Source organism: Rhinolophus hipposideros (genome assembly GCF_964194185.1).
Source record: "Rhinolophus hipposideros genome assembly, chromosome: 8".
NCBI lineage: Eukaryota > Metazoa > Chordata > Mammalia > Chiroptera > Rhinolophidae > Rhinolophus > Rhinolophus hipposideros.
Genome location: NC_138054.1, coordinates 58,917,847 through 58,935,906, shown reverse-complemented (window position 1 = coordinate 58,935,906; position 18,060 = coordinate 58,917,847). Strand labels below are relative to the sequence as shown.

Genomic DNA, 18,060 nt, shown 5'->3' with positions numbered 1-18,060 from the left:
CAAGATTTCAGTGATTAAAATAGAGGAAAATAGTAACTAATTTCAGACTTTTTTGATGTAGTTTAAGCAACTCACTTTATGGAATCAATATTAGTGTTAATCAGTATTAGTGTTCTGTAAGTCAAAGGGTTACAGAACAGTGTCAGTATTAGATGAAAAGATCATAAAGAGTAAGCAGCTGTGCTAAAAATTTTGATTAAAGTTCACGAATTTTGGGACTGGTGTCTGTACCTGATTCCTGTTTGACAAAGGAGTTTTTTGGGTTTTTTGTCCCAACTGGATGAGCAGTTCAAATTTGTTTTGGTATTTTTTTAAAAAAGAAAATTAATATTATGCATATTAATTATTATGATATAATGTATATTTTCTTTGTAAATTTAAAGATAAAGATGATTCTGTTTTTTCAAGAACTAATGTAGTTTCAAAAACCAGATTATTTTATGGGAAAAAAGAAGGTTGTTATTGTTTGACTCTTTGTTACCAAGGTAATAATTCAGTACAATTTACCTTTTGTGATTCAGGCATAATACCCAGTACTTTTCTGAACATCTCACACAGGATTTTTTTTCTGATTTGTTTTCCAAAACTGTATTTTGCCACTTGTTTTTGTCTATTGCTCATACCTTTTTAATTATTGTTATCTATTATCTTCTTCAGAGTTCAACTTACTGTTTGTTTTCCTTTTTTAAAGGAATGTGAAATACAGTTTATACTTATATCCTTTTCTTGATTATAGATCTCTATTAAAATTATATGTGTTTTATGGTATTATTTAGTTATTAATTCATTTTGTTTTTATCCATCAAATATTTATTGAGTGCCTTCTATATGTTAGGCACTAGTTTGGGACCTGGGGATACAGTGGTGAATCCTGGTTATTTATGAGTCCAAATTAAGAAGAGGAAGTAGAACACCTGCTATTGTGTTACTTTACACACATTCTTTCATTGCATCTTTCCAGAAACTTTGAGTGGTTTATTATCATATGCATCCCTAGTGACAAAATGAAGGGGAAGAAAGTAATTTGGCCAGATTGTACATGTAATTGCTTAGGAAATTGAAGATTGAGAATTTAAAATTAGATCAATCTAACCTTAAAGCTTACGCTAATTTTCACTATACCAAGCTCTTTGGGGCAATTTTTAGATTACATTTTAGTTCTCTTATGCCATGACTTTTTTTTTTTTTTCAAATATTGTGATTTAATAGAAAAATGTAATGGATTTGAAATCAAAGGACTGAGTTGAAATCCCAATTTAAAACAAAATCCCAGCTAGATGATTTAGGTACAGTTATTAAATAGGGTTAATGTCTATCCACATTACTATGTTGTGATGATGAAATGAGAACACTTAAAAAGCGTATAGCAGAGGACCTGATACTCTGAAAAAGGTTTTAATATCTATTACGCATCCACAGTCAGTCCATGAAGTTAGAACTGTTCCCTTAGAACTATGAAAAAAGATCTTACTTTTTAGAGCATTATTGGGGGTACTTCGTAGTTGTTGGTAAGAAAGCTATAGCTACCATGTTCGTAAACGAAAATTTATCACCATGTTTCCCTGAAAATAAGACCTAGCCGGACCATCAGCTCTAATGCGCTATGGTCTTGTATTAAGTTTTGCTCCAAAAGGTGCATTAGAGCTCATAGTCCTGCTAGGTCGTATTTTCGGGGAAACACGGTAATTTAGAGACTTAGGTGATCAAGACATTGATTTAAATGGAAAATGTTTTCCTGAAGTTATAGTGGAGATGTTTAATAATAGGCTCAATTTTGCGGACGTTTTGAATTGATAATCTTCACTCTAAATTAATTGATACTTGAGTATTCTTTAGGATTAAAAATAGGGAGAAATTTATACCCTTAGAACTTTTCTATACCTCTAAATCCTGTTCTTTCTTTAGCTGAAGTGGATAAACCAGAGGCAACAGTGATTATTCATGTGTCCAAATTTTCAGTAATCCAAGGAAATTACAGATTAGTATACCTCACATAAAATCATGGTCTTAATATTTCTGGTTTCTTTAATAAACTTTTTTCATCATTAAGCCAATTTTTAAATCATTTGGTAAGGAGACACAATGATGTCTTTTCTCAGAAAACTTAATTTGCTGACGGAATAGAAAAGCCATTAAGTTTAGTATGTATATTGGTTTTTTTTTTTTTTTTTTTTGGTTTTTTAACTTGCCACTTTGCTGCTCATGTAACTACTTTTCCTCTGTATAGTTACAGATTTTTCTCTTATTATTCCTTTACTTAATTATTGATGTCAAACTCACAGTATGGTAACTTTCTATTCTCTCTTTTCCTTACCTTTATGGAAGATCAGTACCACACTTGCTTTTTTCCAGTCTTCTGGTATCTCTCCAGTTCTTGAATTTTCAAAAATAATTGTAAGTGATTCAATTGTAAGTATGCCCTATACTTGTCTCATTGGATGAAAGTGTATCTGTGTATCTGCGATGCATGTCATCTCAAATTGCTGATTGTGAACATAAACTTTCCAAATATTCTCATATTTTAATCAAAGCGACATTTCTACAAAATTTTCATTATTTTAGTTATAGGATGTATGCTCTGCTAATTTTTAATGATCATCTAGTTTTGTCTGGATTCATGCCATTTATTTTTCATTAAGAGACTTGTTTTCTTTGGTGTTTTTTCCTTTGTTAAATTTTTAAGCTGTACTCCCTTTTACAATTCTGCTACTGATAACTTATTCTGTTTTCTTGTTATTCTGAACTTTTCTGTGAGACACGGAATAATGTCTATTTCTAATATATTTTCCTTTTCTCTTTTTGCAACATATTTTTATTAAATACTATTTTGTCCTGTATAAGAGAAAGCACTGGATATATTAATAGATAGGGTACTTGGTTCTTTGAATTTTTGCTGTGAAATAAGACTTGATATGAAAATAATTACTCGTTTGTGAATTTCTTTTTACAATGTTGTTCTTCAGCCATAGCCCTTCTTGTTGTACTATTCTCAGTTCCTCAAGTTACCCATAAGTTTCTTATTTCCTGATTCTGAAGACCTTAAACCACCTTTTACCACCTCCTCTGTTCGTTACTCTTCCTCTGTCAGCAGGAATTAATTACTTTAATAAAAGTTCTTAGTCCTAGTCTCAAAAATTGCCTCCTGTACTGTTTTACTAAGAGAGTGTCTCTCCAAAGCAGCTACAATTTATGTGTACTTTAGACAGTTTTAAGAACATCCCTTGCAGTAGTCGTCTTTTTAACGCGGAGTGATGCATTCAGTTATGTGTATGTATAAAGTATAAATAGTGTTTAATGCTTGAACTCAAGTCATTAATCGGAATTCATTTTATTTTCCTGACATTTGTTAGCTTTGAAGGGCCTTCTGAGAAAAGTGATGCTATTCAACATAAATATTAGAAAGATAGTGGGGAGTACTTATACACAGTTTTGAGGAAGTTTGATCCTTGGTCAAGATTATTATTTTTGAAGCTCCCCTTAAATTGGTCCAGGTGTGTGTGTCTGTCTATGTATATATTTTAAACTGGATACATAGATCTTGGCTGATAGAACAATCGTGTTATTCTTAAATATATTTGTACTTTAGCTCTCGTTATTAGCAAAGTACTCTTGAAAGCTAGAAGACTATTTTGGTTTTAGCGTATTTGGCACATAAATGATTTTTTTTCTTTACATAGATTTCTAATTCTATGTTTAGATTTGGGTTTGATCTCTATTGAGTTTCTTCTAATTTAACTTCTTTTACATAACAGACCATTTTGTCTTTCTTTATAATAGTTATATTTAATTTAAACTTTAAATGAATTCAAACAGAAATTATCAAGTTAGAACTATGGTTCATCAATATGATAAATTAGGGAGGGAGTAGCAGCCTCTTTGATCCTGAGTTCCCAAAATGCAACATAACCACGTTAGTTACTACCGAAGGACATAGACAAAAGAGAAGGAAGGAAAGATGTGAAGAAGAAAGTGAGGGAGTGAAAAAAGGAAACGAGAAAGAGAACAGAAAGGCTAAGGAGTAGTGGTCATGGAGAAGAATGGTGTCAGTAGTTGCCACATGCCACAGTCAGTGCCATATACATTCGTTCAATACTAAGCCCTAGGAGATACGTCGAATGAGTGGCACAGTTCCTGCCCTCATGGAGCTTAGAATTCTTAAGAGAAGTCAGTCAGTATTTAATTGTGATAAAATATGACAGGGTGAGTACTAGAAAGTATATCTCCTTGACTCCCAACCTGCTTGTTCTCAAGAGCTACTGTAAGTTGTCACTGTAGGAAGTATGAAGTCCCACTGTGTCTTAAAGGGTCTGCCCTGTTTTGAGTTCTTTTCAAAGGAAGGCAAGCCACTCTCAGCATGGTAAAAGACTGTATTCTATTTTTATGATTTGTTTTAAAACAAAACTCCATTGAAAAGGATATGAACAAATATAATACGTTATATCGTAAGTGTTGAAAGAGGAATAATTATGACTTTAAGGGAGTTTTTCTGAAAAATCCTGTTAATGAGGTAGTAAGTTCCTTGTCTTTCGATACTAAAGTGGATTAGGTGACTTTCAACATTATAAAAGTAACTTCTCTGAGCTCAAGTTTGGACTTAGATGGCTTTGATTCTATGTATGTATGTGTGTAAGTGACTGTATAGTGAAAACTTGTATTTCTTCTAGTGCATTATTCTAGATTGGAGAAACCAGTGTAATTACTAGCAATTGCTTGTCCATGTTTTTGATAAATTTGTACATGTTATTTTATTGATTGCAGGTGGGGCAACTATGTAGATTTTTGTTTTAAGTACACCAAAGATTTATGATTTATGGATTACTGTGCAAGGGAGTTTAGGCCAGTTCTGGGATTTTAAGCTAGTAACTGTTTTAATAAAGCTTCCTATTACACGTTGCGTTAAGAAAGATGGATCTTTGGCTTGGGTGTTGTGCAGTGTGGATTTGATTCAAAGGGTACAGGAGTGCTGTGGAAGACTATCTAGAGGCAGGTCTGAGAAAAGGGCCAAGATGAGGTTCATATGATTATAGAAAGGGTTGTTTTTGAAGAATTAATTCAGGTGGGTTTCAGATCTCAGTAATTTAAATCTAATTGGTTTCCATTTATTCACTAGAGGATTTGTAATGGGATAGTGATTTGTTCAGAAGGGTATATTAGATTTTTACAGTGCTAACTTGAAGTTGATTCAGAAGAGGGAAAATTCTTAGAAATCACTTTTTCTGCCTCATTTAGATGCTTCACCTTTCATTCACTTTTGAATGTACTGTTGACCTTTTCAGTATTTAGCAAGAACAATGTATTTAGCTGATTTTAACTGGGTCTTATAATTAAATTATTGATAATGATGTTATATTGCTCTGTTGAAACAAAATCCAAGCCAAGCAGTCCTTCTAATATTTTTGGTACAGTAACATGGAAATAAATTACTCCCTTCTTTCTTAGTGAAGTACCATAGAGTATCTCTGGAATGTGATGGATTTATCCTTTTTCATTTCTTTTATTATCATACTTTACATAGTAAATGTTTCTAATAGGAACTTTTGAGTTATCTTTAAAAATGAGGATATTTAACCACAATTTTTATTAACATCTGGGTTTTACATACATTGTTCATTATTTTTCTTTCTTAAACTTTGTTTTCATACATGACATCTCATTGGGAAGGGGTTTTTCAATACTCATTTCAAGCGGTTTCTTTACGTGTATGTAAAAAAAAGTAGGCATGTTTGTAAAAATCCGTAGGCAGTTTTATTGCTTTCGAATGTGAAAAAGAAAATGCATTACAGGATAAGTTGATTTTCCCATGGTCTTAATAGGACTTAGGTTTTTAATTTTTTTGATTCAGTTTAAATTTTAGTTTTGGAAGAACAATAGTAGTAACAGTAGTAATTCATAGTGTTAGTAACTGTGGGTCCTTAGCAGAGGTAGTAGCTGCCACAGCTACCTGTTTGGCAGGTAAGAAAACAGCAGCCTAGAAAGACACAATATCTAGGCTGAGCTGCAATTAGAAATCAGGTTTGCCAGCCATTGTTGTTTCTATAACACTGTATACCTGCTCAATTTGGTGTTTGAGATAATGCCTGTGAAAGTGCTTTTAATGATGAAGTGTTATACAAAGATGAGGAATTGGTATAATAAAAAATGAACTCTGACCTCAATTCCCTCCAAATGGGGAATGTGAAAATGATTGGCATGTTTTGACCAAAGGCAGGGACGATATGACAAATGAAAGGCAAGTATGGTATGTTGAACCACTGTATTTCACCCTTCTAGTACAGAGTTTTGTGGTAAAGTTGGGGTGTGACATTAGCGGTTCCTGCCTTTATTTCCCTGTTTAACTGCATGACATCTGGGCATGCAGATATGGCAGGCTGGTAGTCCTGTTCAGTCTCCAGTTGTTTTGTCTTTTACACCCAGGATTGCTGTGTTTTTCAGTCATATGATTAAGAACTCAAAAGGTTTATTTGAGTAGAGTTAAAACAGAAATCCCATACTCTTGGAGCTTAAAATGTTTATTGTACAAAAAGTAGGACATGCAAATGCAAGACTGTTAAACTGAGAAATAAGTGGGCCCTCTAAATAAATAAACATTTACACCATGTCCAGAGTGTAGTATTCATGCCAAGGGTGAAAGTGAGTAGGGAATTTGATTAAGACAGAAGTGTTGTCACTTTCACTTAAAGAGGGCCCCTCCTTAGAATGGGTGAGAATTTTTGAGGCTATTTCTTCTTTTTCTTTTTTGATAAGGGAGGAGGAAGAAAACATTAGTGCTAATGGAGTGGGTTAAGGGAACAGGAGAACTAAATAGTGAGAATATGAAGTTATAATTAGGGGACTGGAGGAATGGACTGAGCAAAAGGAGGGGAAATAGAAGTAATGTAGGTTGTTTTGTATGTGTTCCTTTAGCTAAATTACTGTTACTCTGGAGATGACTGGGAGCCATTATAGTGCTTTTGGGAGAAAAGAGATTCTGAAGAGCAGGGTGAATCCTAATTTGAGCACCAGCATGATGAGAAGGGAATAGTGCTAAAACGTTCGTGAGGGAGCTTGACGTACCATTATTCTTGGAGAATTTAGATAATTTACATAGGCCTATTATTTATGTAAAAGTACTATTTTTATTTTTTTAGATTGAAATGTCATATATGAAGTATCTTTTGTACTATTAAATATTACTTGGGTACTGTTAAATTTATTGCAAATTTTATTTTTCTTTAGGGTTTGGATTCAGGATTTGTTCCTAGTGTCCAAGACTTTGATAAGAAACTTACAGAAGCTGATGCTTACCTACAAATCTTGATAGAACAATTAAAGGTATGGTATTAGTTTATATCTTGAATTGATACAAAGTAGCAAATGTTACTGAGCTTGATTTTGAGTAAAAACAGTTATTTGATACCTTATGTGGTTCTAAAGCAGGTTTTAAAGCTGACATTAAAAGATCTGGATGACTTATTCAAAGATCTTTATTTCTAATTACATTGGTAAGTAGTATATGTATATAATATACTTTTTAGTTATTAAGGAAGGTAAATAGAATTAGAAAATATAAGACAAGATTAGATTGACATTCTGTTTAAAAACTTTTTGAAATTGGTAAATTTTAAGTGGCTCTATTTTTAAGGCCTTGCATTTTCCATTTTTGGGGAGTGAGGGATTGGGAGAGGTGATTCTCTACTTACTTTATCATTACTGAAATTAATTGTCTCATTCAATTCCTACTTTAAAGTTAATTACAACCAGAGGTCCTGGGGAAAAAAGAGGATTGTTGGTAAACTTGTATTGCAAAGTAGGAAAAACTTAGGTTTGAATTGATATTTTACGTTTTTAAAAGCCATCTGTTTTCTTTTGCTTGTGATTCATTCAGTAATTGATTGACTGCTTGAAATAATTCAGTAGACTCTGACTTGAGACAATGTCTGGAAAAAATATGTTATCTTGAAAATCATATAAATCATCCCTGGAAGACATGTATTTAAGAACTAAAGTTTGCTTTTCTACATTTAGTAAATATACAAAATGTAATAAAGTGTCTTGATTCTATAATCTTTTTTTTTCAATTCTTGTAGCTTTTTGATGACAAACTTCAAAACTGCAAAGATGATGAACAGAGAAAGGTAACTTTTATAATCATGATTTTGACTTTAAAATTTTTAAATCCAAGAGCCTTATTGAGAAATAACAGAAGGACCTCAGTGTTTTTATCTACTATAATACTGATATTGACTTAGTATGATAGTACTGCCATATAGACTTCAAGGGGAGTTCTCTAGTGAATTTCTGTTATGGTTTCATAATTAAACAAAAGGGTAACGTACGAAATTTTAATATACCCTTTTTTGTGAGTACCTTCTTAGGAGTAAGTTTTTTCCTCTTCTGGTGTATGTTGAAGGTAGGAAGTTATTATATTTACATGTAATCACTTCAGCTATTAATAAACCAACTGGCAAGAATTTTCAGAATAAACAAGCCCAGATAAAGAAACAAAACAAGTATCACTTTAATTATAGTTCTGGTACTGTTCCCCCACTCCCTCCCCTTTGGATTTCTGACAGTTGCTATGTAATTTGACTATCGTTTTCTTGTTTTCAATTTACATTTTTTCTCTCCTTGACTAAATTTCCTGATGGAGCATCATTTATTTTTTATTTTTTGCATTTCTCTTAATCATAGTCTTGTATTTGGCTCTTTCACTCTTACTAATAGTAGTAAATCATGTTTAGCTAACCTCTCAGTCTTAGTTTTAGAATTTAGTCCCATGTCATTTTTAAACAACTTAGCAAAGTGTAAGGCAATTCTAAAATAAGTATTTTAAAATCACTTAGTGAATCTATAGAAAAGACAAAAAACTTGTTTTCAGGTAAGGAATAAGAATGTTTTATACTATTCTTATAAATCATTAATTGAATCACATGAATTTTATTTGAGGACGTAATTCATAAAATGTCTGAATTTCTAATTTAAACATTTGACTTAAATAAAAACAAAGTATAAGAAAAAGTACTCCCTTCCCAAGTTGACTGCACTCAGAGTAATGAGTACATTTTGGTGTACTTCTTTAAATGACTAACCAGTAAAAAACAGTGATATCTCTTTGTGCTTCTGATTATTTCTGTTTGAACTTATTATTTTTCACAGAAAGTTGAAACTCTCAAAGAGACAACAAACGTAAGTTATGTGTTTGATAAACTCTGGGTTTGCATTAAAAAGTGCTTTAAAATATTATATTTAAAATGTTATATTTTAAGCTGCTGCTATAAATAAGAGCAATTTAGATTTTAATTTTTAGGAATTTTTACAAGGGTGTTTAAGAATTGTATTATTTTCTAAAAGAATTTAAATGAGTAGAATAATCCCTCTAATTGAAATTGACTTCATGTACCATTTTATCTGTTTCTGATCTTGTCTGTTTGAGATCCTTGGATAAAAGATGTCATCCATGCACAGTTATATTTCTTAAAATTAAAATAAATTGTGATTAAAGTTTTCTGATTTGCTGGCCTTCTGACGTTATATAATGGGCTACTAATGAGATTTGTATTTTGATAAAAACATTTAAAATCAGGCAAAACAGTGTTCCTGGTTCACCAATAGTTTGATAGAATCTTTTATTCTCCATAATTCCATAAAAGTTTTGAATGGATGTTTTAGGGATTTACAGTGCGATTGGCTACTGTTGATCTAAGAATTTGGAAATTAATCAGACTTATATTTCTTTGAAGTGTTGAAAACCACTTAGATACTATTCAGTATTAACAAGTTTTTGGCCTTCCTTAATAATTTATAGAATTGCTAATGGTAAGTTTATTTGGCACCAGCATATTAAAACCCACTGGATATCCAGAAAGGGTGTTTCTTGTATAGTATAGATCTAAACCCTGTACATTTGAACTCATATTTTAAGCTTTAACATCGTATGACCATTTTATTTAGAGGAAGGTCCTAAAATCAGTGTTTTGTTTTTATAGAGCATGGTAGAATCAATTAAACACTGCATTGTGTTGCTGCAAATTGCTAAAGTAAGTAAATTTAATTTTGATCACTTTCGTTTAATGGGATTTAAAATTTATAATGGCATTTTTCTTTAATAACCGAAAAACTCGATTCCGAAAGGTATTCTTTTCTTCAATAAATTGTATTGTGAGTTTTCTGGTACTATTGAACGACCCTTGTGTTTGGATGTTACCTTATCAGCATGTACCTGTTTTTGATAAGGTGATTTCTGATGGTGGTTGGGAATGAAAAGAGCATGTTTGAATGACTCACCCCTTCCTTCCATTTTATCCATTTTCTCTGCCTGGAACTGGGACATACATTGCAAAACCTTTCACTGAAATGTTTTTCTTAGCAAAAAAAGGAATTAAATTCAGTAGAGTTCTTTTTATAATGAAGAGTATATCTGAGATACAGCTTTTAAAATTGTGTTACAGATTTTTTCTGGTACTGAATTACATTAATGAACCATTACTTTAATTGCTGTTGCTTATTAATGAAATATATTTTGAATTACTGTCCATAAAACCACTGTATTGTCCATAATACCACAGTATCCTCATTGCCTAGAACAGTTGCCTGCCACATGGTGGGGATCTGATAAATATAATTGTGAATTTTGAATGAATTTTTCTAATACGTTATTTTTAATGGTTGCATTGTTTACTGTTTCCACTATATGTATGATTTTTTGTTTAGCCTCCTCTCTGTTGTGCTGTGATGATCTACTTTTGTAAATTAATCTGTGGATAAATCTGATCAGTTAATCTGTAATTAAGATATAGGGTTTTAAAATAATAATGAGAGGAAGCATTACATTATCTTTAAGAGCATGGACTTGGGAGCCAGACTCTGGGTTTGAATCCTTAATCCACCACTTGAGCAAGTTCATTTATCCTCTCTGTGCTTTGGTTTCCTCCTGTATAAAATGTAGATAGTAATAGTACCTGTACTCCTGCTGATGGTGTGAAACTTAAGTTAATTAATATTTTTAATGCTCTTAGTACCATGCATATAACAAGTCCTAAATAAGTGTTTGTTACATTTTTTAAAAATTTTAGGAGGGTGTGGGAACAGACCCAGTAGTGCAGTTTCCAGGCTCTTGGCCTCACATGGAAAGGTGCTCACTCGGGTAGTAAATGGCCATCAGCTGTGACTAGTTGGCCGTCAGCTGTAACCAGTGAGTCATTGGCCACTAATATAACTGCTGTGGTTACGCTAGCAGCAAATGGGGGCTAGCAAGAAGATGGTGGCTGACAAGCATGGATTGCAGTTAGCACGGCGGAGTGCAGGTTGCGGATCGTGTGGCTTCTGCTTCTGCTTCCTGTGTCTCCAACCCAGCCCCCAGCGAGAATATAGTAGTATGACTCCCCTATCTATGGCTCCGTGGGTGTTCCTTTTTGGCCTCACCATGTCCTGCGTTCTTGTGCGGGGAGCGGGAGCTGAGACTCTGCATGACACCCTGCATGACAGAGGGCATAGAATTTAAAGGGACATTATCACGTATTGGTAAAAATGGGAGAAGTTCCATCTAATACTGATGGGAATATAAATTGTTATAGTCACTTTGGAGGACTGTTCTTCACTGGAAGGTTAATAAAATGTTGGAATCAGCTACTTGGAGATAAATATTGCCATCCAAAACCCCAAAGAAATGTAAGAAGATAGCTAATTTGATACCTTTATTGTTTTGGGTCTATTTAGTATTAGTGACTTAGAGGCAGCATACTATAGGTAGAATTTTAAGCTCCTTTCAGTTTTAATTCTTTTATTTTAATTATCACTCCAAAAGCTTCCTCCTGCCTAAATGATTAGTGAATTGGTTCCCAAACTTTGCTGCACATTGCAGTCACCTGGGGATCTTTAAGAATTCTGATGCCTGGTTCCTACTCTCAGACATTGTTGTAATTGGTATGGGGTGTCACCTGGATATTGGGAATTTTAAACTATTTAATAGGATTTTCAGGTAGGCTGTTAGCTCAGAAGACTTCATTCTTCCTTTGTACCATATATAGAGACAGCTAGTATTCCACTCGTGGGGAAGGAACTGCAGAGGAAGTGAGGGATGGGAGAGACACCAGAGCAGAGAATCTGGGAGAGTCCTACAGCCGGAGACTTGACCACGTCTTTATCAAGATTAGGTGACATGACCACATGCCACAACTTATATAAGCAGGGGAAATGAACTTTATGAATGTGTTTTATTTAATCCTGTATATCCAAAATATTATCATTTCAACATATAATCAATACAAAAATTCATTAATGAGATACTTTATATTCTTTCTCTCTCCTTTGCCTTTTCTCCGCCCCCACCAGGTCTGGTGTATCCTGCGTGTATACACTGAGCTAGCCACACTTTGAGTCCTCAGTAATGTTCTCTCCCCAGAACATTTTTATGCATAGATTTTTTGTTTTCATCAGTATGTATTCATTAGTTTCGTGTCAGACTTTTTAAAAAACAGGCTTATTAATATATAATTTATATACCATAAAGTTCACTAATTTAAAAGTGTATACTTTAATGATTTTTAGTGTATTTACAAAGTTGTACAACAATCACCATAATCTAATTTTAGCACACTTTAACACCCCCAAAAGAAATACCAACCTATTAAACAGTCATTCCCTATACCTCTTTCTCTCATTACCCTTGCCCCCACTCCTCTCCAGTACCTGGCATCGCTAACCCACTTTCTGTCTCTAGACTTGCCTGTTCTGGAGATGTCATATAATTAGGATCATATAATATGTGGTCTTTTGTGCCTGGCTTCTTTCCCTTAGCATAATGTTTTCAAGGTTCATCATGTATCAGGACTTAATTCCTTTTTATTGCTGAATAATATTCCATTGAATGGATATACTACATTTTGTTTATCCAATCATCAGTTGAATTTTTGGGTTGTTTACACATTTTGGCTATTAAGAATACTGCTTCTATGAACATTTGCCTGTAATGTTTTTATATGGACGTATATTTTCATTTCTCTCAAGTATATGCCTAAGAGTGGTGTTCCTGGGTCATATGGTAATATGTTTAACTTTTTAAAAAACTGCTAAACTGTTTCCCAAAGCAGCCATACCATTTTACATTCCTACTTGCAATGTGTAAGGATTCCATTTTCTACATATTCTTACCATCATTTGTGATTATCTTTTTGATCATAGCCATGATGGTGGTATCTCATCATGGTTTTCATTTGCATTTCCCTAAGAAATAATGTTGAACATCTTTTCATGTGCTTATTAGAAATATCTATTCACAGTCTTTGCCCATCATTTAGTTAGGTTTTTTATCTGAGTTGTAAGAGTGATTTTTCCATATTCTGGATACAAGTCCTTATCAATTATATGAGTTACAAGTTTTACTTCAAATCTTTGGATTGTCTTTTCACTTTCTTGATACGACTGTACTTAGAAGCATGCAAGTTTTTAATTTTGATGAAGTCCAATTTATCAGTTTTCTATTGCTTGTGCTTTCAGTCACTTATTTGAGAAATTATTCCTAATCCAAGATCACAAGGATTTATTCCTGTGTTTTAAGAGTTTTATAGTTTTAGCTCTTACATAGAATCTTTGTGGTGTAAGGGTCCAAGTTCATTTTTTATTTTTTTGCATGTGGATATCTAGTTGTTCTAGTCACATTTGTTGAGATGCATTCAACATGAATTAGAAATTTTCTTTCGTCACCTAATGTGTCTATTTTTTTGTGTCATATTTAAGAGAGTTTTCACTCGACTGCATTGCCTCAAAGATGGGAATGTATTTCATGTATTTTGTTGGTAGGCATGGAGTCTGTAATTCTGATCAGAAGTCATCCCAAATTATGTTGTGCTTATGTTTCTGTTCACTGTCATATTTCCAGATCTGTCATGTTGGCATGTTCAGAGAAGAGAATAGCCATGTATTAAGGAATGAGGAACTTACAACTAGATAAACATGTGGTATAATATAAGTGGGAAGTAGCATTTAGATCCTTTCTTTGTTTCATTAACATAATTCACACTGAATTCAATTTAATCTCTTATTCAAGAACACTTGAGCTTTAGCTTTAGTTTTAGCTAACCCCCATAAAAAGCAACTTGTGATTTACTTACAGAACAACAAAAAGAAAGGTAGACGAAGTGGGGGGGAGGGGGACAGATGGTGAGGGGAATGAGTGTAAGCCTTTTTCAGTAATAGAACAAAATCCCTAAAATTCATGATGGGAATGGATTGACAGTAGGCATTTAATAGTCTATGGTCTTGTAGATTTGACTCTGCCTTAAAAGACAAACCACAATAGTAATAAAAATCAATAAACCCTAATTCAAAATACCCTGTAAATAACATGCATTATTAATTAAGAGCATTTGAGGGGGAAATTGTCATTTAAGTTTATTTTAAATGATATCAGAATTAGAAGTGGTGGTTTTCTTAGGTAATATATCAGTAATCTATTGCTGCATAACAAACCACTCCAAAACCTTAAAATAGCAATAGTAACTTATTTTGCTTACAAATCTGCAGTCTGGGTAGGTTTCCTGACTTGTTTCTGCTTCATGCAGTGTCACCTGTGGTGGCTCCATTGGGTGGCCAGAGGATCCGCTTTCAAGATGGCTCACTCACGTACTTGGGAAGTTAGCTGGGGGCCTAAGTTCTTCTCTATATAGCCTTTTTCACCACTACTTGGGCTTTCTCAGTGTGGTGGCTGGGTTCGAAGAAAACAAGACAGAAAGTTGTGGCATTTCCATGACCTAGTCTCAGAAGTCACATATACTCACTTCTGTTATATTTACTGGTAGAGACAGTTGCAACGGCCAGCCTAAGTTCAAGGATAGGGGGCATGAACTCATACTACCCCTTGTTGGAGTCATTTTGAAAAAATTTAATCTACCACGTGTATATATTTCTGAGAAATCCTTTGGAAAAATCCATTATTAATGTTTAGAAATTAATAGGGGAAAGCTAAAAGTAAAATATCTGAGCAAGAAACTTTCATTTTAATTTCTTTCTGTTTATCAATAATTTATTTTCAACTGATTCTATTAAGAATTTCTGGAACTTTGGATAATCTAAATATATAGTTAATTGTGCCAATAAAGGAGGGAAATCTTAACATGAATTATGTAGATATATTCTCAGGGGTATGCAGAGGTTTATCCACTATGTTGGCAGTTCCCAAGACCACCCCTAGTTTGGTGATTTGCTTGGCGGACTCAACAGAACACAATGTATAGTCGTACCCATAGCTAGGATTTATTATAGCAAAAGGATCCAAAGCCAAATCAGCAAAGGGAAAAGGCACATGTGGCAAAACCCAGAGGATACCAGGTACAAGCTTCCATGCGTCTTCTCCCAGTGGAGTCATGCAGGATGTGCTGAATTCTTTCAGTAACAAATGATGATGACACGTGTGAGATGTTTACCAGGGAAGCTCATTAGAGACTCAATACCCAAGGTTTTCCTTGGAGGCTTGTCATGTAAGCACTCTGTTTAGCATTACCAAGATTCCAGATTTCCAGAAGGAAGGCAGATCTTTAGCATAAACCATATAGTTGGCTTCAACAGATTAGGCACAGTGAGCCACCCTTATCAGTCAGGGTGGTGGAAACCCTCCTAAAACCCAACTTCCTAGACACTAGTCGAAGGCCAACTTTGCAGGCAGTCTTTTCTAAGGGTAGCTATTTCAGGCCTACTATGTTCATTCTTTTCTGTACTTAAAAAAAAAAAAATCATTCCCAAATTTTCAAATTGTTCTTGGTTGACCCATTATCTTCATAGTTAAAGAAAAAGTTACAGATGAATGAGATGTAACTTGGCCGTTGTGATTAAAACCAAGACCAAATATTCGCTTCTATTTAAACTTGAAAACTTCCTGATAGTATAGAGTTAAAACTTTCAACAATTTTATTTTAATTTAAATATATTGGCTGTGTAATACTAATAGATGGATTATGGTTACAGGAACACTAATGTGCTTGTAACTTTCCACCACTGTCTTCCTTAAGTAGTACTTCCTTGGAGAAGCAAGGCAAAATAGCATATTAGTTAAGAGCATGAATTCTGGAACTACCTTTATTGGAATTCTGGTGTGTCTTTCCCTCTCTCTCTTCCTCCCTCCTTCCCTCTCTCCTCATCTGTCCAATGGGGATAATAATTGTACCTACCTTACAGAGTTGTTGGTGGAATAAATGAATTAATATAGTAAAATACCTGCGAGGTAGTAAGTGTTAGCCCCTATATCATCATTCTGTGAATACAGTGATTGTTTTTAATTGACACCAAAATCAGACCATCTATTTAGAAAAGCGTTAGTATGATTCTTGGACCAGCAATCAGAATATGGGAAATGGTTTCTATCCTGAGTTTTTAAGGGTATACAATTTTCATACCTTTAAAGTACAGTCAGAGTTTGAGGAATTTACTATAAAATTGAACCTAGAAATATTCAGGGTCTTCAATCCTAAATTACTGTATCTGCATTTAACCATTGGTACCAATGTGACTACACAGTTCAATAGGATATTTCTACAATGAACTTAGTTAAATGCCTGTATAGAAAAATAATTGCTGTGCTGTTGCTGTTGATTGTTGTGTAGCCAGTGATAGAGTTCTGTTTGGCTAGGAAGGTACAAATGGAATTAAAATCTTAATAAAAGCAGAGAAATCTTTTGCAAGCAGTGTTACTTATCTAGTAAAATGAGTTTTCTTAGTAGGGAGAAAAGTACACAAAGAGTTACTTAAATGAGAGAATGAAGTTAATATTCTTAACATTTCTTCTTAAGGACCAGTGTAATGCGGAGAAGCACGCAGATGGAATTATAGTAAGTTTAATCTAATCTTTTTGTTTCCCTTTACTTCTGCAGAGCATTATAACCAGTCATGTCAGGAGAAGCCTGAATTTCTACTTATTTTTCAACGCAAATTCTTCTTTTACATACTCACTGCTTTTTGTTGTTGACTCTTGCAATTTTCCTTGAGCTCCTAAAGTTGGCCATCTCTCGCAATCATTTGGAGGGGAAATGTCAATCTTAAAATTTTTCTGTGTTGGTCCATATTGTATCACTTTGCATGTGTGTTAATTTGAAAGGTTAATCATGGTGTGAATATGCAGCTTTATGACTAAGGCATAACTCATAATGCTACATTTCTTGTCAAACTTTTTTCTCGGATGAAAGCAGAGGGTGGGGGGTGATGTATATTGAAACATATCTTAATCTATTTAAATATGTTTATAGGTTTCTATTCTTATTTTTAGATTTTGTGTATTGTGTTAATTATCATTGTTACTGTGGTACATACTGCATTTTTGTTGGAACAAGTTGCAACACGAATTCTTTGACTTACAGGCATTTTCTTATTCTTTCCTCCCCTTGGCTTTTTACTCTTCCCTTATCAACTGCTCCTCTAAACAGAAAATAAAATTTTATTGCTAGTATTTCCCAACTGGAAATAACAGAATTTGAAGGTTTGTAATTTGAGGTACCCTAATTTTATGGTAACTAAAGTAAGTAAGCGACTTCTGTTCAGACTATTTCTGAAACAGTTTTGTTTTTGTTTTTGTTTTTTGTCCTAATACTTTATAAATGCCAGCTTGTCTGAAATCTGGAAACTCATTTTGTAAATCTTCAAAACCATCTAATGTGTGCTAGAAAGGATGAGCATGTTATCTTTATATTTGAATTAAAATGAAAAAATTTAAATATCCGTGTTGTTTGTATATTTAAGAAGGCAGAGATAAGAGAAACATTTTTGAAATTTGAATTAAATGCATTGGGACTTTTTATTTCTCTTTTCATAATGTGAGTTCGGAGTTTGAGCCACGCTGATACAAAACAATTATGTGATACAAATACAATGTAATGTATATTCCTGAGGTATCAAATAAGATTGTAAGCCTCATGGAAAAAGACTGTATTTGTCTAGCATTTCATGGTCCCCAAAGACCCTAAGGAAAATCACGTTGGCATTATTTTATGTCTTTTCCATCAGACCAAAATTAGTTACTTTTTATTATGTTAATAGTTTTCTAAAGCATACCAAAAATGTTTGCTTATTTGTAATTAAAAACACCTAGAAAGTTTATAC

The 18,060-nt window shown here is 33.4% G+C and overlaps 1 protein-coding gene across 17 annotated transcripts in view; it reads left to right on the top strand.

Annotated features, from left to right (window-relative positions):
- Positions 1-18,060, top strand: part of OSBPL9 (oxysterol binding protein like 9) — a 131,952-nt gene that overhangs the window by 85,011 nt on the left and 28,881 nt on the right. For 6 of the 17 annotated variants that reach the window (XM_081057524.1, XM_081057526.1, XM_081057532.1 and 3 more), the window contains 6 exons: positions 2,326-2,394; positions 7,216-7,311; positions 8,067-8,114; positions 9,136-9,165; positions 9,966-10,016; positions 16,758-16,796. In XM_081057524.1, the coding sequence (XP_080913650.1) occupies positions 2,326-2,394; positions 7,216-7,311; positions 8,067-8,114; positions 9,136-9,165; positions 9,966-10,016; positions 16,758-16,796 (333 nt within the window). The remainder of the gene's footprint in view (positions 1-2,325; positions 2,395-7,215; positions 7,312-8,066; positions 8,115-9,135; positions 9,166-9,965; positions 10,017-16,757; positions 16,797-18,060) is intronic. The other 11 variants (XM_081057540.1, XM_081057534.1, XM_081057539.1 and 8 more) reach the window with 3 other exon arrangements.